Genomic DNA, 24,260 nt, shown 5'->3' with positions numbered 1-24,260 from the left:
ACCGTGTTTGCTGACTTTCTCGCTCTGCGCTTTCCATACTTGTCTGCTTCTGGGTGCTTTAGGTATACAGACACCGAGGCTCCGTCCGTGGTGATCGAGCCTTCAAAATGCATACCACAGCGAGACCGAAAAGCCTTGGTACATAGATTGCAGACGTGCATCCACAGATCATCCTTTTCGACAGTTTCTGCATCTCGCCACATGATGCAAAGGATATGCTGGTACAGGATGATGGTGTCGATTCACACGTGACTTTGAATGAGTGAGTGGCGCAGAGGTATCGCACTGAACCGTCAGAAGCCATATTGTTCATACAGCCCAGAGAGTTTGCAGTACGCGGGAAAAAATGACATTGGATCAGCAACAATGGTGTAGGCAAGGGGATCGTTAGGAAGGAATGGGAGATCCAATGACCAAATCTCTTCAAGAACCTCGCTCTCCAATGGTGTCAAGTCATCCAGGAACTCCAACTCGGGCACCACATCAAAAAGGAAAACTGACTTCAAGTAGCGTAGCCGAGTAAAGAAAGCCTTTCGCGCATTGCTTTTTGGTGGCAGTCGCTGCTTCTGTCCCTTCACGTCGAGCCGCAGATTAATGTACCGAAGGAGCATCTGCATGAAATGCTCTTGAACGTTGACTTTCAGGTTCGTCATCATACTCGCTGTCAGGTAATTGACTGATTGCTGCTCGCCTCGTAGATTTGGGTGAACGAAGCTGACGATTTGGCAGTACCGTTGAACATATGGCAGCAAACAATCCCGCCATGCCTTCTTTGCTTCCTTTCTTGGATGCCAAGCCTCCCCCTTGTTGAGAAGATAGAGAATCGCTTCGATGGTCTCCTCGTTCATGGTGAAGGTTGGTGCAGATAGGATGTAGAATTTGAGAGCATGGGAAGCGTGGTTGGCGAGTTGATGGATGATGGCGATGTAATCTAGAAGCTGTTGGCGATAGTTTGGCAGGAAAGCTTTTGCAAAGGAAGTCTTGTTGCAGGTATGTAAGGTGGGTTTGTCGAGTTTTTCAAGCTTTTGCTTTTTCTTTGGCGGCATGATGATTGGAATAGAAAAATGGATGAAAGCCTGGAAAATGGGCAGAGAATGATGAAAACCTATCGGCAGAGAATGATGAAAACCTGGGAAATGGGCAGAGAAGGCAGGTTTATATAGAGATATGACAACTGCGCATTGGACCCGTTTTTCAATGGTGGAGCAACTGCAGAATATTCAATCCGTTCATTGCCGCACATATTGGACCCGTTTTTCAATGGTGGAGCATCGTTTGGGCATCGAACCATTATCAAATCATAGTTCATGAGTCTAAATCGAGTAAAATTATGATTCAATTGGTTGGAATCACTGTACTAGTGCCAATACCCATCGGCTGTCGATATGAATGCGGAGGCAAGGCTATCACATGACACGGTGCTTACTCAATGGTCGATCTGAGGCGAAGTAGAGCTCAATGACAACCAGCAGTTGGTAAGATCAGAAGAAGAGCATTCCGCTCTGATGATAGCGAGAAGGATGCATCGTGTAGTAGACGTCTGTCAACCAGGGTAACGGCGGAGTTTGGGATTGGTTCAGATGGGTGTCCACCCAGCTCATTGTCGGGTTTTGACTTTACGTCATTTTGTTCAGCTGTTTCGGGTACTGGTATTTAGCGCCATGTTATCAATGAAGATATGTTTTCAAATCGTCAGGCATATTGGTGCTGAAGCAATCTTTGCATACAAATCTTGGCTGGAACAAAGAAAAATACGGGAGACAGTAATTTAGCTTGAGACTACACTTCGATATTAGCTTTGGGGTATCGTGCGCAAAGCGGTATTGTCCAGCTAACAATAGCATGGCCACTGGTAGCACGGGCAGCTCCTTCTGCTGTTAACCGACATGAATGGTATCGCATTGGTGTATGAATTTATGCTGCTTGGAATGAGCAATGACACCGCAAAACGCGAAATACGTAGTTGCCTTTCATGACGTGGGCAATCCAGATGATTCATTCTCAAGCAGGAACGAGTAGATTTGCTAAAGATGCGACTACTGTGGTTTCCGCTGCGGGCTTGTCATTTACGCTATTGTGAGACTGGGCATTTGAGGAATGCGTTACCTACTGTTTGGCGTGCCCGTCCAAGTCACGCACACTTTTTCTCGGACGCAGGTCCTTCACAAGAGAATCTGAAAGTGGTACCGTTCAGACTTACAGCAGCTGAGGCCGAGGAAGCTTTCCGAAAGTATCATGAAGGCTGGCTTACTACACCCAAGAGGTTGCGGGATCTCAAAGTGGAGCGGCTACTGCTACCATTTTGGGTCGTGAGGATGCGGTTGAGGTGAAGTTCTTGGAGACACCTGTCACTAAAATCTAGAAGCAGTCTTAACGCTGTAGATACAATTAGAGTGTATCTCGTCACCGCTCATTTGGGATTTCATTACTGGACGACTGAATACGACCACTATCATAAGCGGTACAATCGGGTGCGCAAAGTACGTTGGGAGCCGCGAAGCTTTGACTACACCAACCTGCATACTCGAACTCTGTCGGGAACTGAACCGGTAGCACAAGTGTACGCATCTTATCGCTTTCGTCGTGAATACGTCGACGGCGTTCGCAGTCCATCGCTCTGGCGAGATGCGATCCCTTTCCGTCAATATCGCGCGCCACCAGATGTCGGATTGGATGCTTTCCAAATGCGGCCAGCGACCGCGGTTGAGAGAGTACGTGACAGCATCAGGAGAGAGGAAGAATTACTCGCTGAAGAATTCTTGAAAAAATCTACAGGAGCTGATGAGGTTCGCGGGGTTCGTCTAGAATTTGGACTGGAACCTTTTGAGGGCAGAGGTGGAGGTCCAGAAGCCGTGCCGATATTTTTATCGTGTTACGTCTTTTCTGCAGACTACCATGGTACTATTCTGAGGACGTTTGTCAATGGAGCTACGGGCGAAACTGGAGGGCAGAAACTCCCCGATCCAATGCGAATTGGCCTGATAGCCGGTGCAGGTGCAACCCTAGTTGCTCTCATTACTGGAGCTTTCTGGAGTGCTTCCGGAATTTGGTGGTGGTTCGTTTTTCCTGCGCTGGTGGGCATGCTTGGGGCTCGCTACTGGCCTATACTTTTGTCAACAATCTATGAGACTAGGAGACGCGTTGACGAACAGCGGGAAAACTGGATGGGCGGCGCCGCTGGCTGGGACCCAGAGGCAGATGCGCAACGGACGAATCAAAGGAGACAGGATCAAGGAGCATATAAATCAACCAACGAACAATCAGGTGCTCGAACTTTTGGGTCATGGTGGGAAGAATTGCGGCGGCGTGCGGAAGAAGCCGCCAAGCAAGGTGACACTGCAGGAGGACAGACGCGCCAGCAACAGCGTCGACAGCAGCAATATCAGTATGGCGAGCGGCGGGAAGAGGGTCGCACACGAACCCATGCTTCCAACGACCCACTGGGACTTTATGCGACGTTGGGCATCAAGCCGAACGCGACCAAAGAGGAAATTCAAGCAGCGTTCCGGGGTTTGGCTATGAAACATCACCCTGACAGGGTGACAGATCCCGCGGAGAAGAACCGAGCAAAGGAACAATTTCAAAAGCTTGTCGAAGCGTATACCGTTTTGAGAGACCGTAAGTGCACGGATTCCATTCTGCCTCTGATGTATTAACGCTGACTGCAAAAAAACATACAGCCAAGAAACGGAAAGTATACGATACCACCGGCAGGGCAACTTAGCTGGCCTTCGATTGAATATCAAATCACCCATCCGCAATTCTGTAAATTATTAATAACGGCCAGGGAAGGTATACCGATTCATCAACGATGTAATAGGAGACCCATCACCCGTTCATTTTCATCAACTTTCTGCCTGTATCAGTCAACCGATTGGCCCGAAGTGTTGAGACCCTCACATGTCGTTAATTTGCTCTCGTCGCCATATGCAACATAATATCACAGAAGAGGATTTTACCCAGGTTTTTGCTTTTTCATTTGTATGTCATAAATATGTGGATGCCAACATCAATATTTACAAGAGTAAAACGGGGATACTACGCAAAAAGAATTAACTAAACTGAAGTCCTACTGAGAATGTCTCAGGGTGGGTCTCAGGTGTCCATAAGGCCAGTGGCAGTTGCATCGTCCACACCCGAGACCCTACCTTTGCCGTTGTCCGTAAAGAGACCAGCTGCTGCCTCGGCCTCTTTTTGGGTATAGGGGGATTCTTTTAAAACCTTCAGCCTCTTTTTATGCAGCTTTGTCTTATAATGGTCTGACAGTGCACCTGCATCAGTGAAATAGCGGCTACACTGGAGAGGGTATCAGTACCACATCCAGATACACCTTTGACCATTAACCACCATTTGCCGCAGGTCTCACCTGTATGCAATAGTGCTGTCCTAACCCGGGCAAATCAGCATCCACAGCCTGTTGCTCAAACTTCTCCGGTGTTTTCATGTCTTCATGAATTTGGTCCAAATCCTTTGTACGTGCTCGGGTTCTCTTTGCCCGCTTTATATCGCGGATACTGTAAATGCCGCACTTAGTCCCAACCCAAATAGAAAGGAATCTTATCCAGTAGAGAGTAATACACACCCTCTATGTGTCTTTGTTCTCCTATATCTCGTCATGGTCGATGGCAACTTAGAGCGTCAAAGGTGAGTTGAATGGCTACGAGATAAAAGTGCCCCACACCGAAAAAGAATTCAAATGCTTGGGTAATGGCTTGGAGGCTTAGTATGAGCCATGACACATCGCGCAGCAGAGGCAAAGCGCGAGCCCTTCTCAGCTTGCCCGATGTTGCAAACATCAATTTCACGACAAACGCTGGTCTCTGCCGTTGCAGTAGGGCTCCTTGTGCTCTTGTATCATGCATCTAGTGTTCTAGCGTATACTGAGAATATTGTAAGTGGTACGCATGTAGTAGGAGGAGAGTCGACGATGGATCTTAAAAGGGTTTTTCGTAGCGAACAGACGGCGAGCCGCGATGTTGGCCAATGTACGGTCCAGGTTCTGTACCTGGCGCAAACAAGGATGGGACGCTCCGACCGATTTTCTCGTCAATTCCACCTGCCACGAATATCTCTCTTTTAATTTATAATTACCAGGATATTGAGGTGCTAGCCGACAACGGAGGCCTGTTTCAGATATGTGGGGAGGGAAGAACCATAGTTGACAACAAATGCACAGAAGCGGACCGTGGAAAGTGGGTGGTTCGGAATGGGACAACGACATCCACAATTTTGAACCGTATCGTGGATGTCGACGCTCTGCCTGCTAATCCAACGTTGAGAGTCAACTATCCTGTCACTCAGACGGGGTTCTACTGCATCGTCGCATTGCCTGTTGCCGGGCGAATTGACGACTATGCAATGCCGGTGCAAGTTGAAAATCCATACGGACTTCTTCCCGCAATAGAATATCCCAAATTACCGGTAATGACGGTTTTATTCTCGTAGGTCATCGTCCAAATTAACGTTCCCTTTTCTTGCACTAGTTTTACGGCTTTTTGAGCATAGTGTACCTGATTATCGGGGTTGGATGGATGGTTCTATCATTCATGCACTGGCGAGACTTATTGCTGATCCAGCACTACATATCAGCGGTCACAATTTTTTTGACATTAGAAATGTCCTTCAATTATGTAAGTTAGCGCAGCTGTGAATCGTCCAGTTAAACATGCACCTCTAAAGACAGGTCAATGTAGGGCTATTTTGAGGATTATAATGTCTGGGGACGGAGTTGTATGTATCATGCTTCTTTGACTTTGTCCTCCATGTGCTAACCTATTGCTCAGCAAGTACTCTCCTGGTGTTCGTTGTTGTGCTCAATGCTGCCCGAAACAGTGTCTCGTTCTTCATGCTTCTCATCGTCGCGCTGGGGTATGGGGTCGTTAGACCGACATTGGGCCGTACGATGAAGAAGTGTGTGTACCTCGCTTGCGTGCATTTCGCGTGTGGCATTGTCTACGCTGCGAGTTCATTACTCGTAATCGACATTACTATCTGGGTTCTCTTATTTTGCGTTATGCCTTTGTCTATAACAATGACAATTTTCTACTTTTGGATTTTGAATGGTGGGTATACGTAGAATTGCAATCTTAGTGTCCACAGTACTGAAGCATGTTCACTTCATCATAGGTATCACGCAGTCTATGGCTCATCTCGAAAATCGAAGACAGGCAGTCAAATTGCAAATGTACCGACGTAAGGTTTTAAATGTGAGAGGTCTCGTCCACGCTAGTATACTAAAACAGTCCTTGATCTTCAGGGCTCTGGCGACTATTGGTGGCTTCTGTGGCTGTCATCATTTTGATGTTTATCGTGGATACGGTGGGTTATGCGCGAGTCCGCGGACTGTAGAGGAATTCTCAGCATTAACGGGCACTCTCCACCTTAGGTATTCTTCATGGATCGAGATTCTCCCAACTGGCTGCCCGATCACTGGCAGGTCCGTTGGTTCTTGCTGGACGGCTGGCTGAATCTTTTATATCTCGCCGTTTTCTTGGGGATTTGTATTCTATGGCGGCCGACTGAGAATAATCAGCGTTACGGACTGGATGAGTTGGCTCAAGATGACTTTGATGATGATTTTCGGGTCACCAACGGGAATACAGCTGGCCAAAATCTCAATCTGCGAAAAGTTGTTGCCCGGGATGAGGAAGAAGGGTTCGGGAGTGATGATGAGGTGCTAAGGGACATTTCCGATGAAGAGGACGAAGATGAAGACGTGATGAAGTGGGCAGAGCAAAATGTGGGGCCGGCTAGGTCCTCATTGGACAGTCAAGAAGAACGACGACTGAAGGGCCCAGAGAGGGATGGAAAAATGCATTGATTCTATCTGACATTGCTTCCTCACATCCACACACCCATTTTCATTTCGCCACGGCGGACCACATCCGCTCTTGTATTTTCCGAAAGTGCATATCCCTACACTGATCTTCGTCTAAATGATTGCTTAAAGAAGAGTTTAATATATGGCGACTTGTCTCGGATATATTGGCTCTCGCTGGCAGATTCGATGCATGTCGTGTACAACTGATTTCTTGGTTCAACCGATGTACTGTTCTCAGTCCTCCGCTTGTAGGGATTACCGATAGTATCGTCCTCGGACGACGACCGGTCCTGTTTGCGGCTATACTTAGACAGCTACGATCTCCTCGCGTCTCCTCCAAATGACGAACGCGGTCTACCGACAACAATCGGCCATCCGGCAGCAAGAAACCTAACAGTGGTTTCTCTTCATCTTAATCTCAGCTTCAGTCTGAAGGCATCCACCCCATTGAGATAATAGCGAGATAAGCGCTTGTCTCTGGCAAACCCAAGGTTTTGATAGAGAGCCAAGGCACCTTGATTGGATTCCTCGGTCTCCAGTACCACTTCGTCCGCATTTTCCTTCTTCATTTCCTCGACGGCCATCTGAACAAGCGTGGAACCTAGTTTAAGAACGTCGAACGTCAGAAGTCTACCCGCTCGTGTACATGCTTATAGTATCTGGAAGATGTCCCGTCCGCGAGACTTACCGATACGGCGTTTTCTATACCCCTTCGCAACCGCTAGCATGCCAATGTAGCCCCTCATGTCCTCCTTATGCTTGTCCAGCTTACATACGACGACCCCCACAATCTCATCTTTTTCACCATCTACCGCCAAAAAACAGAGCTGTGGCCAGTTATGGATAAAATATCGGTAGGTGTATATGGAGTACGGTTCGGAGAGATCGTTTTCAATGAGGGAAGTTATTGCTGGAAGTTGGAGCTCGGACTGGTATGGAATGTAACGCATGACCGTTTCTGCCTGTTTAAGGCACCAAAGGTGATGTCCTTTGATCACTCACGTCCAAGCGTCCAAGGCCATGTCCATCGTCCCCGTGACTCTGCCTTGAGCTGCAAGCATCGGATGTGCGTTGCGTTGCCCAAAGTGAGTTTCATAAATACTTTCAAGGCACACTGTTGACAACATTGAGTTCTACAATCTATGGCCTTTTCATATCGAGACCGATCACATATCAAACGACGTCATCAAGGAGAGGTCATGAGAAGTTCATCGTGGGATTTCATATCAACTCACACCGTTGACGAGATGCCTGATGATATTGGTGTATGATCACTTTGATAACTGATAACTTTGGCAGGACAGGGATAGATCGCCCAGAAAAACAAAGCTGATGGTTAATACATTCTAAAACACTGGAGGAAAAGTCGATTAGGCAGTTCAGTATTGATCAAGACATGCTCAAAGTTTTTCGACTAGCTTAAAAGCTATTTGGTCTGACCGAAAAAAATATCGTTGTTTGGGCTTCAATATTGCAGGATGTGGGGGTCGAACCCACACGGTCTTGCGACCATCAGAACTTAAGTCTGACGCGTATACCAATTTCGCCAATCCTGCTTGTTGTAAAGATCAGGATACATCACTATATGAAGTTGTACTCCGTCTGCTGTGCTATCGGGAGCCTTCTACGGGGTTCTCCCCACACTTTCCTCACCTTCCTTTTGTGTCTCCATCACCGATCTGCGTTGATCTCGCAACGATGCCTGTGTGCACAAACAAAGGTAAATTATTTCAAGTTATATGCTCGTGTCATGCTTATACTTGCCCCTTCCTTAAGCGATCATACTAAACAGTTTTTTCGGGTTAGGCTGCGGTAAAGCATTTGAAGAGGCTTCGAACAGAGACACAGCCTGTGAATATCACTCAGGAAACCCGGTATTCCACGAAGGTCTCAAGGTATGGTACACTTCTTGCGTACTTTCATTCACCTAGATCTTTATTCACACATACGATCCCAGGGGTGGTCCTGCTGTAACAAAAAGGTCACAGACTTTGACGACTTCTTAAAGGTACGATGCCGAGAAGCACCGATCGCCCAGTTGGCTACATGCTGTTTACTGATGACCTTTCTAGATACCTGGATGTACTGTTGGTCGTCATAGCACGGTTGTCGCTGAACCTGAGAAGCAAGCGGCCACTCCTAACCCTGCAATAGCGCCGGTCACAATAGACAGTAATGGAGTGGAAGTGTACGGAAAAGCCACTGCCAAATCTGGTGCACCTGCGGCGACTACGGAGGCGTTCATTCCAAAATCCGTAGAACCAAGTCCGGTAGTAAAGGAGGAAGATCTCAACGATCCTTGTGACGCAAAGATCTCAGCGGGGGCAAAGTGCAAGCGGCGTGGCTGTGGGAAGGAATGGGTCGGCGAAGAGTCCCGATCGGAGGAATGCATCTTCCACCCTGGTCAAGCCATCTTCCACGAAGGCAGCAAGGTTTGTCGGGTTACTACCCTACAGCCGTGACTCTGAATGAAAAGAGATGATTGATCCTTACTGTTTTTCGAAATGTTTTAGGGTTGGTCCTGCTGCTCAAGAAAAGTACTGGAATTTGATGAGTTCCTGAAGATCAAGGGCTGTAAGACAGGGAAGCATCGATTTACGGATGTCAAGGTAACGCCGTACCTGCCCTACGTTTGTGACAATCATTATTGATGAATTGTGCAGACGGATGTACCGGAGGAAGTTCAATGCAGACATGATTGGTACCAGACACCATCATCCGTGATAATCTCGATCTTTGCAAAGAAGGTCAACAAGGAACAAACATCCGTCGTGTTTACAACTGATGAGGTACTGTTACGAGCGACGATTATTAAAAGGTGAACCTTCCCTGACTTTCCATTCCCTACAGTTGAAGGTAGACGTGAAGTTTATGGATGGGAAGGTCTTCAAGTTCCATACTCCTCTGTCGCAGCCGATTGATGCTGCTGCGAGCAAATATGAAGTACTGTCGACGAAAATTGAACTTGTGTTGAAGAAAGCAAATGGCATCAGCTGGGCGACCATCGAACCGAGTGCAGGCGTTGTTTCATGGACGACATTTGGAACAACCGGTAAGTGGTGCAGCCAGCGTGCACCTTTCGCTGTCGCACCGTCCGTTTAACTCAGCTTGATACCCTAGGCTCCGTGGGTACAGTTGGGGGAAAGGAAGCTGTTGTAGCTGCCGACGCTCCCATTCATTTGCTGAAGAAATAGAGTTTGGCACTTCAACAACCATTGGCAAAGCAGCGACAATAGAAGATAATAACTGCCACCTCACGGATATATGTCATGTACACTGCGGTTCAGATCATTGTATAAATAACGGGATATTGACCACATACACAGCCCTTCTGCCCACATTCTCTTCATCGTAATTACTATATACAAGTGAACCATCCTGTTCATAGCCCAAATCGACGGCGATGCAAAGGTGTACCACTATCACGCCTCGTTAGGGCGGGAGTTCGTGCACCAGGAGTCGCAATGCGCGATCGTGGTGTCGGAGTAACACTGGCAGCCCGACCTTCCTGTACTCGCTTTTCCGAAGCCAGACGCAACTCCTCCTCCATGTTCATCAGATCCCTTCGGTCCTGCCGTCGTTTTTCCTAGACAATGACAAATTAGCTTTGACTCACAGAGCTACGCACTCTACCACAACATACCGTATGACTGAACCCTTTTTCCTTCAACGTAAAAAACATGGGTCCAAGTTCGGCCAACCATTGTGCATCGACGGCGGTCACACATTGCATATACTCCTTCGACGTCATTACTAGCTCGTGGTAGACGATGTAATCAGGGGTAAATCCACGACCATATAACGCACTGGTCGGATGCAAGTGGCATGGCATTCCGGTTCTCATGTTGACGTATTCACCAATACCCTTTGATCTAGCGGACTGATGGAAATACGCCGAACAAATACATTTCCTGCCATGGCCCCACAATGTCAGTCAATATTTGGACGGTAGGTGTTGGCGTGATATCATAATCATCACCTGATGATATCCCAGTCATTTCCACAAGATATTATCTCCATTCTTTGAGTTTTCATGATATCCATCAACTGAGTACGCACTTCCCGGGCCTTTCGCATGGCTTTGGGATGAACAAAGTGTTCAGTACACCAGCTATCTCGATACCTGCCCGCGCTCTGTTACTATCCCTTCTGGGTTACTCCAGTATTAAAAAGATAATGGTGCACGTACCCATTGACCTTCCATTGCGTGTACACATGCAGAAGTGTAAGATGGTCACTTTCCCCGACGAAGAACTTCTCGCGGGCGGCGTCACTTTCTTCTGCCCGCTCCTTTGGTCGATAGAAAATTGTTGGCACGGAAAGCATGGACACGATAGTCTTCCAAAGATCAATGTAAGTACTTGGTTGCGGACAAGTGCGAATTCACGCATTACCCACCAGGACTTCTTCCGTGCATCCAAGTTGTTCGGCCGTGATTAGCATTTTCGATAGCGATGGGTCAAGGGGGAACTCCACCATCGTTCTTCCCAGTGAAGTTAAATCGCCGGTGTTATCCAAAGCCCCCAGAATCCACAATTGATACATAGAGTTCAGAATATTATCCTGCATGCAAAGTCTTCTTTAGTACAGCGGACGCAACCGGATGAGAATGTCCGTACGCACCTGTGGGGGGGGATCCATGAAGTCAAATTCCAAGGTATTCTGGACACCCAGAGACTTCAATAAAAGCACCACATTCGCAAGATTTGTTCTTTGGATCTCGGGTATGTTATTCTGAAACATCTCTGATCGAAATGCGGATTCTGTATAGAGACGATAGCAGGTTCTAGCGAGACAACACATGTTAGATGATAGACGATCATAACAACAATTCAGAGCTCGTTATGCTCGACATACCCGGCTCCCGTTCGACCTGCACGACCTGACCGCTGATTGGCATTTGCCTGACTGATCGGGGTAACTTGAAGTGCGTCCATACCGATTTTCGGATTGTACACCTTCAACTTGGAATAGCCGGTATCGACTACATACATAATACCGTCGACTATTCCCCACTCGAATTAACAAGTGAGATATTCAAGACAGCTGCAGATGTTCCTTACCAGTCAAGGAGGTCTCGGCGATATTCGTGGCGACTACGACCTTTCTTGAATTGTCTGATGATCGCTGAAAAATTTTGGCTTGCAGATCTGCTGGCAATTGTGAGTAGATTGGTAGAATGGCTAGTGGCGCAGCCTCATCGATTTGGGATAATCGTTCTGAATCGGTCGAAAAGACCCGTTTAATCACCAATCAGCTAAACGCAGAAAAGCTGTCGAAACTCCTCTCGGTTCGTGCGACCTTACCTGCAACGACTTGGCAAGTGACTTCAATGTCTTCTTGTCCAGTCATGAAGACAAGAATGTCACCGGGAGGATGTGACAGGTGGATGGCGAGGACTTGTTTCACCGCAGCATCTACGTAGTCCTCGACCGGATTTTTGCTGAACATGATATCCACAGGAAACGTTCGTCCTGGAATGTTGAAAATAGGAACATTCCCAAAAAAGTCAGAGAACTAAGGAAACATAGGATGAGTCACACGATCTTCGTTGCATAGTTTCTTTCCTCAATATACCAACCTTTTCAGCGTTCATCGTAGCTGATGTAACGATCAATTTCATGTCCCTTCTTCTGGCAAGTACTGCGACGGACTGTTAATGACAAGACAAGCGTGTGGCTTTAGAGTAAATAAATACTCACTTCTCTTGATTAGACCCATCAGCACATCAGTGTAAAGTGCTCTCTCGTGTGCTTCGTCCATCACAATAGCACTGTACTGGTCCAAGTCGGGTGTGTTCAAACACTCTCTGAGGAGAACACCGTCGGTCATGTCTGAAAGGACATTAAGGTCAATCGGCGCCGAACTTACACAAGAAGATTATTATGCGCAAGTGCGTACATTTTATCACTGTTTCTTCTGAAGTGCAGTCCTCAAAACGAATAGCATAACCAACTTTATCCCCTAGTTTACACTGACTTGACCGTTAGTAGCTATTTCCGATAATAACCAATCTAATCCAACCTACCTCCATCTCTTCGCTAACACGCTTGGCGACTGACATAGCTGCTACACGACGGGGTTGGGTACATCCAATCCGACCGTGACGCGTATATCCGTCTTCGTGCAAGTACTGCGTCAATTGCGTCGTTTTCCCTGACCCAGTTTCACCTACTATGACAATAACTAAACGCAGAGCATTATTATGCAAGTCTTCACCCGGGTAGAGGACATACAGCGGAACCTACTTTGATTTTCCCGAACAACTCGCAACAACTCTTCACGGACCGAGAACACCGGCAGAAACTCGCGCTGCTCCCGAAGAGACTTTGATCGTGCAAATGCACTTACGGCTTCAGATTGGTCTTTCATGTGGGATGCGAACTGAGACTCTCCTTTGTGACCTTCACCATCGGCTTCGGCCGCTTCTACCATGGCGCCGCTCAGCACCGGAATGTGGCATCTAAGGAAAGAAAGTGGCACTCACCTTCTGCGTCTTCTGTCGTCTTTTTTATGCCCATGATATTACCCAGTGCGGTTCCAGCTAAATCTAACGATTTCGCAGCTTTAGCCCGCTCTTGCTGTTCGCGCTTTTCTCGTACCAGCTTGCTCCCTTTTCTGGCGACCACCGCCAAGTCAGACGTTGGGTCACGGACAGACTGTACAGGCTCCAATTGCTTTGTAAAAACGATCTTGCCATCCAAAAATGGCGGCTTCAAATCTCTCACAAGAACGTGAACGCGGCCCTCCTGGTCGTCGTCAAAGTCTGTGTCAACCTCCTTTCGCTGGACAACCCCGCTTGTCAGCATACGATTTGTTTCCCAAAGATCATTATCGCGGTTGAATTGAGCCTGCCGCGCGGACAGCCGTTTTACTTGTTGCTTCGCCAGTTCCTCCTCCTTCTTTCGATAGTATTCGTCAAATTCAGAGTATTGATTGTATGTCTCGTCCATCGTTCCAGACTCTTCCAAGTTGTACCATTCCCGGTCTAGCCGTGTCTGCTCAGCTTCCCATTGATCATATTCTGCATTCGTGGGTTTCCGCATTTCGTCGTCATAGGAGGTTGATTCCACTCGTGGAGTAGTAAAATTCCAGTCCGATTTGCTGGCTTCACGGCCATCCCGCCTCGGTGTCATTCCGCCATCTTGCCGCGATGGGGTCATATCCCATTCACTTCGAGTGACTCCTAAGCTTTCCGAATTCTGTGCGAGATCGTCCCTCGAGTATCTTCCGTTGCCGGCACCATTTCTCGATGACAGATGTAGACCGCCAGCACGGTATCGTTCCTTCTCCTTCCGGTGTTGGCCAAGACGCTGCCACGCCTCATCAGAGACCCCACCTCCATGAGAAGGAGTTTCCATTCTGCGAGAGCGATATTGTTGGCCTCCAGTGCGCTTGACAAAGCGACCTCCATTGGTCTCCTCCCAGCCATCTACCGAGTCTATTCTTGCACGCTTCGAAGGTCCGTCTTCTTCTCGGGCCTCCTTTTCAGCCCGCTTCTCTGCCGCTAATCTATCTAAACCCAGCGCCGAGGCTTTTGGCGCTGGTGCTTTGAACATGTGCCTTTCACCCTCTGCCGCTTTACCAGGTCTCACCAAAAGCCCTCCAGTCTTCGGAGTCGAGCTTTCCAGTCGATCGGGTCGTACGTCAGCAACGAAGCCATCTGGAACATTCGTCCGCTTTGCCGACATCGTCCTGCTTTCTGCAACTGCTCGAACCGCTGTTGATGCTCACTACCAAACTAGTCAGCACCTAAATCTTGCTGTGCCACGCGACTAGCGGCACAGCCAGTTGGATGGGATGAACAGGAAATTGGATGCCGTGTCGGTTGCCAACAAATCCCTCCCAGCGTTTTTGATTTGACAAACAACATGGCTGGTGGTGGAAAATACCCTCCCGTGCTGGTACGTGAAACTAAATACACCCAAGTGACAATAGCTGGAACGAGAGTACTTACTATTTTGTGACCTTTTCTCTGTCGCTACAGATTGACCCAGCAATTGGTAAGTGACGCATCAAACAGTGAATACGGCGCCCGCTCCCGCTCCTCAAGCTTACCTTCATGTCTGCGTTTCCAGAAAAATGGTACCATATGAAGGAAAACACGCATGCGTACTACAAGCTTAATCGTAGAGCAGTTGGAATTGGGGCGATGCTGACAGTGGTTCTACCGGCGGCAGTCTTCCTGGGCTCCTGGGCGTGGATGGTGAGTTTCAATGTCGGCGATGTACTCCAGCATATCCGCTGCATGACCACTAATTGAAATGCCCTTCCTATATCAAGGGATCTTTCCAACCCCGTGGAGCTGGCCGAGGTGACAAGTTCTTCTTCTCTACAAATGAATAAAACGTATATTGCTATGCACCGAGTTTCAGGCCTCAACAAGATTCCTAGTCACATTTTCCGCTATCTATAAATCTATGAAATTGCCCGACCTGAAAACTCCACTTGCGACGCTATCTGTTTCTGACATATCGCAAGAGAAAGCCGGAAACCATGTTGATTGTTGCTCTGGAAATGTCGTATTTCAATATCCCATATTCTGCACCTTTCTCGGAACAGTAAAGGGACTTGCCAAGGATCTGGCACGCCCTGCCCCTCCATCCCCGGTATTATATGAACTTATTCTGGCCTTCCACCTTAGATCGGGTAAGAATGATACCACCAAGAGCTACGGCTGTGAGGTTTCCTCGGTGATATTTATGGGTATTCCACGGTTTTGCCTTCTGGTGATTTCAAGGTAAATAGTTGACTTGTCCAATCATCCTCCCCGCGCACTCCGCGAAACCGCACCACTCCTGTCCCCTTACTCCCCTCCACCAAAAACTCTATGTCCGCCTTTCCTTTTAGCATGTTTACGTTGCCCTTGACGCTTGGATGCTTTTTTGGGTCATGGTGGATATTATCTCCGAGAAGGGATTGAGCTGCTTCGTCGTGCCGAAGGTGAAACATAACCGCCTTGAATATGCCCGAGTGGGCTTTTTGTGAGTTAATGCCGCCGTAGACCGTTTGCGCCCACCATCCGAGACCGACGGCAGCGAGTCCAAGGTAGGGGTATGGCGAACGTGGCGAGAGAAAGCGACGGCGAGCGGACATGGTTGGCGGAACTATTGGAAACTATTCAGGAAAGAAGATTGGCCATGGACCAATTAGTTGATATGGCAACGACCGAGTGGCACAGCGCCGACAAATGTCAGCGTCGGTTCATCTGTCCTGGTTACCTAAACGATGAGCAATAACACTTCCAATTCCAAGCCGGAACGCACTGCACAACATCAAACGCAAGCCACTAGCTCCTCTTCCTCATCAACACCTCCTTCTGCGTTGAATTCAGTAGTCTCCAAGCTAATGCGAGCCGTAAGTGCTCTGGAAACTCACGGGTCTGAGACGATTGACTTCGAACTAATTATCTAAAGGCAGGCTGTAGGAGGGGTCCCCAATGATATCCCAGACGATGACCTCGACCGCTATATTGCTGATACAATCTTGAGGGAAGCGGCGGTAGCCAACAAGCGCTACAACGAGGTTGGCATCAGTGCCTTTTTGGGAAAGAACAGGTCAGCCAGCTAGCGCAAGTGTCTCTCAGGTGAGAGACCATGCTGAATCTAACCTTTCAGTCTTCCAAAGGCCAATAAGCGCTTTCTAGCCAGTGTTATTCGAAGTACAGACGCGCATAATGATGCATTGTTGCGAAAGGAGCGGGAAGAGGCGGAACTGCGACTGCGGGACTTCAAAAGGCGGCAGAGAAGAGAATTGCATCCAGACAGTCGAGATCGACGACGTTCGCGTGGGGAGAGCTCATCGTCAGTTCTGGTGGGAACATGGGCAGATGAATCGCGAAGAGGCATCGACCGGCAACGTAGGGCTTACAAATCATCACAGTCCCCAGACTCTAGACGACCGTCCTCGCCGGTATGGTCTTCACCCCCGTCACCTCGAGAGCATAGATACACCCAGCGTGCGATGGTTGCGTCCCGCTCACGCTCTAGGTCACCCTCTCGATCTTCCCTGAGAGAACGACGAAGAGACAGTTCGCCACCCTCTTCTGGAGAAGGAGGACGAAATAAGCGGCGAAAGTCGAAAAGTGCTGAAACTGCTGGTATCGTCAGAAAAGATAAAAAGCTTATGGATGAACTGAATCGTGCTCGAAGGTCGCAGGGGCCATTGCCGTCTATTGATTGCTCGTCAATATCTGGAGAATCAGGTGGCAATGAAGATGTTTTCTCTCTGAAGACCTCTGATAGTGGTCCTGTCCGCGTGAAACGCGGCCGGGGAGGGGTGGGATCCTCACGGCTAGACAAATTTTTCCAAGAGGGCTACGATCCGGGTCTGGATATTTCTAACTACGACGATGAAAGCCTGGTTCACTACGTGAATAGGCTGGAGGAGCTGGCTGACGAACAAGTTAAAGCGGAAGCGTTGCATGCAACGGACATTTCTCCCTCACCAAAAAAGAAGCATCGGGAGAGCAGCAAGCACAAAAAGAAAAAGTCCAAAAAGAAGAGCAAGAAGCGAAAGCGGGATGGATCTGTATCGAGTGAGACCAATGAGTCAGACATAGGGGATCGTGAATATGGACCAAGGAAGCATGAGAGCCGGGCGAGATCGCACAGCCCGGATATGCGCGCGACACTGCCGGCTGCATGTCCGTGGTAGCGGTGTGCTATCTTGTGCATCTGCTTCGGGAGAATTTGTTGATTTCAATCTAATATATAATATTTGTTCCATTGTGACAATGGTGCTTTCCACTGTACAGTCAGCCTTGATCCAACGCTTTATCAATCTTCGCCATCTGCGGCTATGCAATTTCTAGTGTGATAACCACTTCCGCCCTTTCAGCATTCTTCGCTTTAACATTTTCCGGCCGTTGAGCGTGCGCAATCGCTTCAAGAAGCCATGTCTCCTTTTTCGTTTGAGATTACTGGGACGGTACTCATTTCCAAATGTTCTGTAACGAGGCCGAAGCGACAAAAAAAAGGGAGAAGGTGACGGTACGGCTGAGGGACAGAGAGGCAGGTTGCTGGTGGTAAAATGACCGGTATCAGTTCACTACAAACTCTTCTGGAGCAGATTGTAGATGTGGTAGTAGAAGAACTCACCTGGCGACGGGTGAAATACTAGAAGTAGGTGCTGCAGGTGCGCAACGTGTGATGCCAGTGGTGAAAAGGGTGCTAGTCCAACACAATTTAGCACTCATACTTGCCATGGCGGTCAGACGGAGCAAGTTAAATTACTCACCTGAAGGTCCTTGCAGTCCCAACACCGCAGTGAGCTCTTGGAACAGCACCGACTGACAGTTTTGCAAGCGATGCTGTTATACTGGATATTGACATGTTTGGTATCGAGTCCGTCTTAAAGGTCAACCACTAAAGATGCGTTTTAACAAATCTTCAATGAGATTTGCCATGGATACCCTAATGAAAGATGACTCATTCGAGAGTGGTGGGCGGACCTTCAGATATCGTCGTCCTCGGTGGGAATGACAGGAGGGGAAGGACGTAAAGTGCGAGTTCGTCGTGCACGTTCAACCGATGCGGACACTGAACCGGACGCTGCTATCGGGCAACTCAATGGGAATGCAGATCCCAACGCGAATACGTTTAAAATTCTCATTGCTACCGATAACCATGTCGGCTATATGGAAAAGGACCCTATAAGGGGAAACGATTCGTTTGAGGCCTTTGAGGAAATCCTGCAGCTAGCACAGGAAAATGAGGTATTAGCTATGTTTTTATGTTGACTGCGTGTAGTTTTTCAAATCACATAAAACAGGTGGACTTTGTATTGCTTGGCGGAGACCTCTTTCATGACAACAAACCTTCGCGGAAGTGTCTACATACCACCATGACGCTGTTGAGGCAATACTGCCTAGGGGAACGTCCATGTCAGATGGAATTCTTGAGCGATCAGAACGAAAACTTCCCAAATCGGTAGGGCCCCATCATTGCCTGTGCAACTACACAGGTTTATAGCTTTGTATGGAGCAGGTTCGCTACTGTTAATTATCAAGATCCCAACTTCAATATTGGTATGCCAGTATTTTCTATCCACGGAAACCACGATGATCCGTCGGGGGTAAGCCGATAGCATTAACTCGTGCTCTGCCATAGCCTTTTGTTTACGTCTTGCCATCAGGATGGTAGTCTTTGCGCATTAGACCTTCTTAGCGTAGCAGGATTGGTGAACTACTTTGGGAAACAAGTTGAGGTGGATGATATCTCTATAAAGCCAATTCTACTGCAAAAAGGGACAAGCAAGCTGGCGCTTTATGGATTGGGAAATGTGCGAGACGAGCGACTTCATCGAACGTTTCAGAAAAAAAAGGTCAAGATGTACCGACCACAGGAGGATACGAATGAATGGTTTAATTTGATGGCAATACATCAGAACAGGTAGTTTAAAACCTGCGATCGTTGGTGGTATTACTTCGCAGTGATTGTGCGTAGCTAATATCTTTCTGCGCCAAAAGAATAGCGCACGGCCCCACCAACTTTATACCCGAGACTTTTTTGGATGAATTCCTGAATCTGATCCTCTGGGGACACGAGCATGAGTGTCTAATAGAACCGGTTCGTAATTCCGTGCAAGACTTCTGGATTACCCAACCTGGATCTTCTGTTGCTACATCTCTCTGTGAAGGCGAAGCAGTACCTAAGTAAGCTCCGGGTTCTGGAGGAAAAGGCGTAAGCTTACGCAGATGTGATGTTGCAGGCATGTAGGCCTCTTGAGTATAAGCGGCTCGGAATTCAAACTGGATCGAATCCGCCTAAAGAAAGTACGACCGTTTGTGATGGACGAGGTGATTCTGAAGGAAGTGGAGGGACTTCGACCGACAGATCAAAACATGGTCAATGAATTCCTTCAAGACAAGGTCAGTGCGCCGCGCACTGCGTTGTGGTGAAGGTTCAACCACCTAAGTATCTTACCACACCAGGTGGCGGAGCTTATTACCATTGCGATGAACGAGTGGAAAGAGCTGAACCCTGACGTACCCGAAGTTGAATGGCCCAAACCTTTGGTGCGCTTGAAGGTATCAGATGACCGCTATGATCTGTGTTGCAGAAGCATGGTTTAAGTTTGACGATGTGACGTGCTATGCAGGTGGAGTACGGCGGCGGATTTACTACATTTAATCCCCAGCGATTCGGACAAGTGTTCGTGAATCGAGTAGCAAATCCAAAGGATATCTTGCTGTTTTACCGGAAGAGAGCCTCCACCATTGCAACAGGTGCGCAGAGTCTGAAGCACTCTCATCGATCGGAAGCCTGGAAATTAAATGAATACTATGTTGACATTCATCCTTATAGCCAAGAAAAAGTCGGAGCTCGTTAATATTGAAGCATTCTTACCCGAAAAACTGGAAAATTTCAGGGTAGAGGATTTAGTAACGGAGTATCTGAATGCTCAGAATTTGGATATTCTGCCTGAGAATGAGCTCGCTGATGCGGTCAGAATGTTCGTTGAAAAGGACGATAAGGATGCCATCAAAGAGTAAGTTTTGTAAAGGGAGTTTTGTCTCTTCGCGATCATTCCGGACTAAGGTTTTCGCAAAAGTTTTGTGGTGGAATCTTTGAAACGAACACGCGTAACATTGAGCGCTCGCCACCCGTCTGCTGTGGACAATGATGATGCGATAAAAGAAGAGGTATTGGGATCATCAGTCGAAATAGCGTCTTCGTAGCTTGATTCTTACAAGAAGTTCTATATGAAGATTGAAAAAGAAAAGAAAAAGAGATTTGAAGAGTTTGCAGCTGAAAGTGATAGAAGAAAGGCTACCGGAGGACTCATTTCGACGTCCCGAAATGTACGTTGCACGGGTAACATTCACGGAGGCCGCTTTCGGAATTTTGAATAACTTTAAAGGGTTTCTCTAGAAAGCATCGAAGCGCACATCCACAACGTCGAACAAAGGGAGCAATGACGAGGAAGATGATGTGGACCGTGCAGTGGTAATCGATTCAGATGACGATGATGATGCGCCTGCAACTGCAGCGAGTAACAACACGAAGAGAACAGCTAAAAGCAAAGCTACTACGGCTAGAGGGCGAGGAAGGGGGCGAGGACGAGGACGGGTTGGCTCAAGTTCAAAAAGCACTCGAAGTCCACTGACGACTGCAAAGGTCCGTGGTTGCCATTGTGTTCAGTACGATTGCTTGAAGCTGAAGATATAATTCCTCCAGGTGGTGGACGACCAAGACGACGATGGGATTGAAGATATCGACGACGATATTCCGGCATCGGCAAAGACATCATCTACTCCTGTACCGACATCCACCCGGAAGCGTAAATTACCAACGTGAGAATTGGACTGACCTTGCTCTAATTTCCTTCTTGCTAAAAGAATTTGCAGGTCTATTTCAACGACAAGCCCAGCCCCATTAGCCAAGCGTACGACCACTACCAGTGGCAAGTCACGTCAAAGTAAACTGAATTTTGGGGCATCGCAACAGCGAGCCGTTGTACTGGACGACGATGACGACATGACTTTTTCAAATTTTCGAGATTCCATTGGTGCGGGAGCCCGAAGAGATAGACGTTGAACTATCGACCTCCAAACAGCCTCAACCAATATGGTTCAGCAGGTCATTCGTACGACCGCAACGTCGGGCGCTTCACAGCATTGATACTCTGCTACATGTGATACATATTATTGTAATAAATTTGCTATTTGATTCACATAGTTCAGTCGACAATATGTGCCAACGGTCACTAAATATTTCGAGCGCTGTATTTGGCGGCGGGGAGGGGGATAATGATCTTTCTAATCCATTCTACTCTGAAAATGCACCCAAATTCTACACGTTTCTCTCTACAAAAGACTGGATGAATCCTTCTAGAGTAACAGGGTATTCTTTGAACACTGCTTTTCCGTCTTGAATAAAGGTGTTTCCTTGCAAGAACACTTTTCGCGGTTGCTTTTGAGCCAACACGATTTCACGGTACTTTATCCAGTCATCGGATACCGTCGTTTGTTTAGTGTAAAACGCAAGTCCGTTATCGGCATCTGCAGTTGCCTTGTAGATTTGGAGCTTAGCCAGGAAGTCACCGACTGCTTTCACCCCCACGGTTTCGATTTTACTGCGATCAAGATGAATGAGCAGGTCGTCCGCACCCGTTTCCTCAATTCTCACAAGGCCAGCTTGCAAGAAAACTTGTAGAATGGCATAGCGGGCTTGCATATGGGCCTGCCCCCATTTCTTCGATTTGGGATCTGATAACAAAGAAACATGATCAACGGCACGCGCAACATATTCTCCCGATGCTGAACTTACCGTAAAACTCCAGCGCGAGGAGGCCGGCGCGCGCCATTTGAAGATAGCAGACGTAAATGATATCGGATGCCTCCTGCTCTTCACCATGTCCGAAAATGTTCAGAATTTCTCTGTCAACACACAAGTACATGGCCACGGATTCAGCACGGCATTCTAATCGCAAGCAATCCTTTAGCTTTCAGAAAACAAGTAGGACGTTGTAGGTAGATGTAGATTTACCCTCGTATGATGCCGCAGCGGCTTTGAAAACAGATCCCCAGGTTTCTCCTGGTTTGTACCATGTCGTTACTGGTTTGCCAGTTAGAGGAGAGATAGGAGGGTTGGTGTGGTCAAAGTTAAATTTGCCGGGTGCCTCTTCTTGAAGCAGCTTTCCACTGCCGTGGCCTGAAAGCGTTTAGGTTAATCGCGGAGTCTCTCCGAATCATGTCTGCCTGCAATGGTGATATCTACCCAAGAGCTCGTGCAAACCAACTTGCACCTCGAACGCCGGACCCCGGTACTTGTCGTACACGGCCAAATCATCAGACTTAATGAACGTGACCTTCTCGTTTAGTGCCTTTGCGCTTAGAACGTTTCCAAGCGATACATTCTTAAAGCCTTCCGTCATTCGAATATCATCGTACTGACAAACAGGAGCTTATTAACAGCAAATTCTCGCTTCAGTCATTTACGGACTTACGTTGGGAATGTTGATGCCTGCTGGAGGCGTACCAGATGTGGCAAAGGTCACCACTTCAAGGCTAGTAAAGTCAGGTTTGTTGAATTTGTCTTTCTCGAATTCTTTTGCCCACGGAAGGCGCCCAACGTAAGTTTCGGCACTGTCGACTAGTTTCTCAAACTTTTGGGTCATCTCCTTGTTGACTACTGCCACGAAACCTTCCCATTCCGCCCTGACACCTGCCGGGTCCCTGTAAGTCTCAATAAACCCAATGTTGCTCTCAACTATTTCAATGAAAGTGTATGAGTCAATACTCGCATCAATTGGAGAGGAGGGTACCTACCGTTTGGCCCAACATCGCGAATCCAGTGTCTTTGACTTTCTTTGTGTGCGTCAATAGAACCAGTGCTAAAGGATTCTGCGTATGCTTCCAACATTTTTTTCTGATGGTCATTGGCAGCATACGGAATGGCCAGTCGAATGTTGTCTGCAATTTTGGTCATGTTGTCTGCGAAGTCGCCATATATAACCTTGACAACTTTCCCCTCCGATATCTCGAAAGTCTCGGGCGATTTTGTTACTTTGGCTGATGCGATCCTCACCTCGTACTCGTTCTCGGACAGTTTGAAGAGACGTGTATTGAGTGCAGAGATGTTTTTTTGTTCGAGTAACGCTTGCACAAGTTGAACATCGTGCTTTGAAATGTTTGGCGAATAATACCCAGATACGTGTCCCTCAGCCGGAAATCCAATCAGCAATTGCGCATCTGGTTCTGCCGCGTATACGGCGTCCCGCACTTGCTCAAATAGCTTGACTGCTGTTTCAGATCCGGACGCTCTTACAATCTTTTCGAAATCATTAACAGACAAGCGAGGCAAGAACTTTGTGTCGCCAAAACTCTTGTAGTTTCCCAGGTTGTTCAAGACCTGTAGCGTGATATACTGAGGTTAAAGAAGGTCTCGGCAAACATCTGGCGTGTCCACCACTACCTGTGCTGCATACTCTAAGAAATACTTCCACGCATCGTCAGACACCTCCGCCTTGGCTTTGAGCGGCAATATGTCTTTCATGCGTGGGATGTTTCCAGAGTTATCTTTGTCCGTAAATATTTCAATGAACAAACTGTACAACAACGGAGCCTCGCGAGATATCGTTGTTGACAGGATGCGAGCACCCTCCCAGGATGCACGTCCAACATAGTGGGCATACAGTTGTTCCTTTTCCGTCAACGATTCGAAGTGCTGCTTGGCTTCGAGGCGGCAGATGGGAGCATCGGTGTCTGTAGAATGGGAGATGAAAAACGAGTTCACACTTTACCACCGCCAGTAACACCCACCAGCAAGAAAGTGTTTTGAGGTCATGGCTGTTGTGACGTGCCTACGATAAAGAGCGCGAGGAAGATGCAAGCTCACCAGGTGGGAAGTGCGACGAAAGGAAATGGGGAGAAAGCGAAGAGGCATGGCCGTCAATGCTTCACCAGTTACGTTCGTGACTCATGCAGGTGTATAAA

The 24,260-nt window shown here is 47.8% G+C and overlaps 12 protein-coding genes and 1 non-coding gene across 13 annotated transcripts; 6 read left to right on the top strand and 7 right to left on the bottom strand.

Annotated features, from left to right (window-relative positions):
- Nucleotides 1-293: 293 nt before the first annotated feature.
- SPPG_00314 (uncharacterized protein) lies at nt 294-1,046 on the bottom strand (the record flags this gene model as incomplete). Its single annotated transcript, XM_016748643.1, has 1 exon — nt 294-1,046. The coding sequence occupies one exon, from the start codon at nt 1,044-1,046 to the stop codon at nt 294-296; it is 753 nt and encodes a 250-aa protein (XP_016612634.1).
- Nucleotides 1,047-1,943: 897 nt separating this feature from the next.
- Nucleotides 1,944-4,103, top strand: SPPG_00313 (uncharacterized protein). The gene is made up of 3 exons (XM_016748642.1): nt 1,944-2,326; nt 2,393-3,618; nt 3,681-4,103. Exons 1-3 carry the CDS (start codon nt 2,031-2,033, stop codon nt 3,722-3,724), a joined length of 1,566 nt encoding a protein of 521 aa, XP_016612633.1. The 5' UTR covers nt 1,944-2,030; the 3' UTR covers nt 3,725-4,103.
- SPPG_00312 (uncharacterized protein) lies at nt 3,941-4,676 on the bottom strand. The gene is made up of 3 exons (XM_016748641.1): nt 4,583-4,676; nt 4,367-4,514; nt 3,941-4,296 (listed from the first exon to the last, which is right to left on the bottom strand). The coding sequence occupies exons 1-3, from the start codon at nt 4,615-4,617 to the stop codon at nt 4,096-4,098; spliced, it is 384 nt and encodes a 127-aa protein (XP_016612632.1). The 5' UTR covers nt 4,618-4,676; the 3' UTR covers nt 3,941-4,095.
- A 98-nt stretch (nt 4,677-4,774) lies between these two features.
- On the top strand, nt 4,775-7,024 carry SPPG_00311 (uncharacterized protein). Its single transcript, XM_016748640.1, has 8 exons — nt 4,775-4,891; nt 4,954-5,421; nt 5,484-5,630; nt 5,694-5,730; nt 5,784-6,062; nt 6,127-6,192; nt 6,257-6,318; nt 6,386-7,024. Exons 1-8 carry the CDS (start codon nt 4,784-4,786, stop codon nt 6,818-6,820), a joined length of 1,602 nt encoding a protein of 533 aa, XP_016612631.1. The 5' UTR covers nt 4,775-4,783; the 3' UTR covers nt 6,821-7,024.
- On the bottom strand, nt 6,482-7,974 carry SPPG_00310 (peptide alpha-N-acetyltransferase MAK3). The gene is made up of 2 exons (XM_016748639.1): nt 7,509-7,974; nt 6,482-7,421 (listed from the first exon to the last, which is right to left on the bottom strand). Exons 1-2 carry the CDS (start codon nt 7,768-7,770, stop codon nt 7,228-7,230), a joined length of 456 nt encoding a protein of 151 aa, XP_016612630.1. The 5' UTR covers nt 7,771-7,974; the 3' UTR covers nt 6,482-7,227.
- A 318-nt stretch (nt 7,975-8,292) lies between these two features.
- On the bottom strand, nt 8,293-8,376 carry SPPG_10013. The gene has a single exon. It is a non-coding gene; the product is annotated as a tRNA-Leu (tRNA).
- Nucleotides 8,377-8,473: 97 nt separating this feature from the next.
- SPPG_00309 (uncharacterized protein) lies at nt 8,474-10,198 on the top strand. Its single transcript, XM_016748638.1, has 8 exons — nt 8,474-8,540; nt 8,627-8,715; nt 8,778-8,828; nt 8,893-9,252; nt 9,334-9,429; nt 9,484-9,609; nt 9,671-9,872; nt 9,941-10,198. Exons 1-8 carry the CDS (start codon nt 8,519-8,521, stop codon nt 10,012-10,014), a joined length of 1,020 nt encoding a protein of 339 aa, XP_016612629.1. The 5' UTR covers nt 8,474-8,518; the 3' UTR covers nt 10,015-10,198.
- SPPG_00308 (uncharacterized protein) lies at nt 10,075-14,532 on the bottom strand. Its single transcript, XM_016748637.1, has 15 exons — nt 13,308-14,532; nt 13,069-13,248; nt 12,849-13,006; nt 12,722-12,794; nt 12,523-12,654; nt 12,402-12,463; nt 12,127-12,337; nt 11,884-12,039; nt 11,678-11,825; nt 11,444-11,606; nt 11,219-11,383; nt 11,010-11,158; nt 10,800-10,943; nt 10,464-10,731; nt 10,075-10,406 (listed from the first exon to the last, which is right to left on the bottom strand). The coding sequence occupies exons 1-15, from the start codon at nt 14,509-14,511 to the stop codon at nt 10,203-10,205; spliced, it is 3,417 nt and encodes a 1,138-aa protein (XP_016612628.1). The 5' UTR covers nt 14,512-14,532; the 3' UTR covers nt 10,075-10,202.
- Nucleotides 14,533-14,691: 159 nt separating this feature from the next.
- SPPG_08832 (uncharacterized protein) lies at nt 14,692-15,166 on the top strand (the record flags this gene model as incomplete). The annotated part of the gene is made up of 4 exons (XM_016756972.1): nt 14,692-14,724; nt 14,808-14,823; nt 14,899-15,026; nt 15,104-15,166. The coding sequence occupies 4 exons, from the start codon at nt 14,692-14,694 to the stop codon at nt 15,164-15,166; spliced, it is 240 nt and encodes a 79-aa protein (XP_016612627.1).
- Nucleotides 15,143-16,084, bottom strand: SPPG_00307 (uncharacterized protein). The gene has a single exon (XM_016748636.1). The coding sequence runs from the start codon at nt 15,914-15,916 to the stop codon at nt 15,521-15,523; it is 396 nt and encodes a 131-aa protein (XP_016612626.1). The 5' UTR covers nt 15,917-16,084; the 3' UTR covers nt 15,143-15,520.
- On the top strand, nt 16,040-17,569 carry SPPG_00306 (uncharacterized protein). The gene is made up of 3 exons (XM_016748635.1): nt 16,040-16,177; nt 16,241-16,377; nt 16,438-17,569. The coding sequence occupies exons 1-3, from the start codon at nt 16,049-16,051 to the stop codon at nt 17,474-17,476; spliced, it is 1,305 nt and encodes a 434-aa protein (XP_016612625.1). The 5' UTR covers nt 16,040-16,048; the 3' UTR covers nt 17,477-17,569.
- Nucleotides 17,570-18,293: 724 nt separating this feature from the next.
- On the top strand, nt 18,294-21,509 carry SPPG_00305 (DNA repair protein (mre11)). The gene is made up of 14 exons (XM_016748634.1): nt 18,294-18,536; nt 18,593-18,750; nt 18,808-18,895; nt 18,956-19,212; nt 19,290-19,475; nt 19,532-19,691; nt 19,755-19,850; nt 19,922-20,048; nt 20,128-20,311; nt 20,375-20,465; nt 20,532-20,624; nt 20,695-20,940; nt 21,001-21,116; nt 21,171-21,509. Exons 1-14 carry the CDS (start codon nt 18,300-18,302, stop codon nt 21,358-21,360), a joined length of 2,229 nt encoding a protein of 742 aa, XP_016612624.1. The 5' UTR covers nt 18,294-18,299; the 3' UTR covers nt 21,361-21,509.
- SPPG_00304 (dipeptidyl-peptidase III) lies at nt 21,441-24,224 on the bottom strand. The gene is made up of 8 exons (XM_016748633.1): nt 24,087-24,224; nt 23,740-24,029; nt 23,094-23,676; nt 22,772-23,034; nt 22,543-22,714; nt 22,312-22,476; nt 22,093-22,245; nt 21,441-22,031 (listed from the first exon to the last, which is right to left on the bottom strand). The coding sequence occupies exons 1-8, from the start codon at nt 24,208-24,210 to the stop codon at nt 21,616-21,618; spliced, it is 2,166 nt and encodes a 721-aa protein (XP_016612623.1). The 5' UTR covers nt 24,211-24,224; the 3' UTR covers nt 21,441-21,615.
- Between the last annotated feature and the right edge of the window lie 36 nt (nt 24,225-24,260).

Source organism: Spizellomyces punctatus, assembly GCF_000182565.1.
Source record: "Spizellomyces punctatus DAOM BR117 chromosome Unknown supercont1.1, whole genome shotgun sequence".
NCBI lineage: Eukaryota > Fungi > Chytridiomycota > Chytridiomycetes > Spizellomycetales > Spizellomycetaceae > Spizellomyces > Spizellomyces punctatus.
This window is presented reverse-complemented; position numbering and strand designations above follow the sequence as displayed.

Bases quoted from the DNA above. Each gene is read 5' to 3' on its own strand.
- SPPG_00304 (XM_016748633.1), bottom strand. From the start codon at position 24,210: ATGCCTCTTCGCTTTCTCCCCATTTCCTTTCGTCGCACTTCCCACCTG. The intron at 22,715-22,771 runs GTAAGTCCGTAA...CCTGTTTGTCAG, and splicing joins CAGGCATCAACATTCCCAAC to TACGATGATATTCGAATGAC. The intron at 22,477-22,542 runs GTAGATATCACC...AAACGCTTTCAG, and splicing joins TGGTTTGCACGAGCTCTTGG to GCCACGGCAGTGGAAAGCTG.
- SPPG_00307 (XM_016748636.1), bottom strand. From the start codon at position 15,916: ATGTCCGCTCGCCGTCGCTTTCTCTCGCCACGTTCGCCATACCCCTAC.
- SPPG_00306 (XM_016748635.1), top strand. From the start codon at position 16,049: ATGAGCAATAACACTTCCAATTCCAAGCCGGAACGCACTGCACAACAT. The intron at 16,178-16,240 runs GTAAGTGCTCTG...ATCTAAAGGCAG, and splicing joins TCTCCAAGCTAATGCGAGCC to GCTGTAGGAGGGGTCCCCAA. The intron at 16,378-16,437 runs GTCAGCCAGCTA...CTAACCTTTCAG, and splicing joins GCCTTTTTGGGAAAGAACAG to TCTTCCAAAGGCCAATAAGC.
- SPPG_00309 (XM_016748638.1), top strand. From the start codon at position 8,519: ATGCCTGTGTGCACAAACAAAG. The intron at 9,253-9,333 runs GTTTGTCGGGTT...GAAATGTTTTAG, and splicing joins TCTTCCACGAAGGCAGCAAG to GGTTGGTCCTGCTGCTCAAG. The intron at 9,610-9,670 runs GTACTGTTACGA...CATTCCCTACAG, and splicing joins TCGTGTTTACAACTGATGAG to TTGAAGGTAGACGTGAAGTT.
- SPPG_00312 (XM_016748641.1), bottom strand. From the start codon at position 4,617: ATGACGAGATATAGGAGAACAAAGACACATAGAGG. The intron at 4,515-4,582 runs GTGTGTATTACT...CGGCATTTACAG, and splicing joins AGAACAAAGACACATAGAGG to TATCCGCGATATAAAGCGGG. The intron at 4,297-4,366 runs GTGAGACCTGCG...TACCCTCTCCAG, and splicing joins GACAGCACTATTGCATACAG to TGTAGCCGCTATTTCACTGA.
- SPPG_00310 (XM_016748639.1), bottom strand. From the start codon at position 7,770: ATGCGTTACATTCCATACCAGTCCGAGCTCCAACTTCCAGCAATAACT. The intron at 7,422-7,508 runs GTAAGTCTCGCG...TTCTTAAACTAG, and splicing joins GTATAGAAAACGCCGTATCG to GTTCCACGCTTGTTCAGATG.
- SPPG_00311 (XM_016748640.1), top strand. From the start codon at position 4,784: ATGTTGCAAACATCAATTTCACGACAAACGCTGGTCTCTGCCGTTGCA. The intron at 4,892-4,953 runs GTAAGTGGTACG...GGTTTTTCGTAG, and splicing joins TAGCGTATACTGAGAATATT to CGAACAGACGGCGAGCCGCG. The intron at 6,319-6,385 runs GTGGGTTATGCG...TCTCCACCTTAG, and splicing joins TGATGTTTATCGTGGATACG to GTATTCTTCATGGATCGAGA.
- SPPG_00308 (XM_016748637.1), bottom strand. From the start codon at position 14,511: ATGTCGGCAAAGCGGACGAATGTTCCAGATGGCTTCGTTGCTGACGTA. The intron at 11,384-11,443 runs GTGCGTACGGAC...CTTTGCATGCAG, and splicing joins TCATGGATCCCCCCCCACAG to GATAATATTCTGAACTCTAT. The intron at 10,944-11,009 runs GTACGTGCACCA...GAGCGCGGGCAG, and splicing joins ACGCAATGGAAGGTCAATGG to GTATCGAGATAGCTGGTGTA.
- SPPG_00313 (XM_016748642.1), top strand. From the start codon at position 2,031: ATGCGACTACTGTGGTTTCCGCTGCGGGCTTGTCATTTACGCTATTGT. The intron at 2,327-2,392 runs GTGAAGTTCTTG...AGATACAATTAG, and splicing joins GTCGTGAGGATGCGGTTGAG to AGTGTATCTCGTCACCGCTC. The intron at 3,619-3,680 runs GTAAGTGCACGG...AAAAACATACAG, and splicing joins GTATACCGTTTTGAGAGACC to CCAAGAAACGGAAAGTATAC.
- SPPG_00305 (XM_016748634.1), top strand. From the start codon at position 18,300: ATGACAGGAGGGGAAGGACGTAAAGTGCGAGTTCGTCGTGCACGTTCA. The intron at 19,213-19,289 runs GTAGTTTAAAAC...CTGCGCCAAAAG, and splicing joins ATGGCAATACATCAGAACAG to AATAGCGCACGGCCCCACCA. The intron at 20,466-20,531 runs GTATTGGGATCA...TTCTATATGAAG, and splicing joins ATGATGCGATAAAAGAAGAG to ATTGAAAAAGAAAAGAAAAA.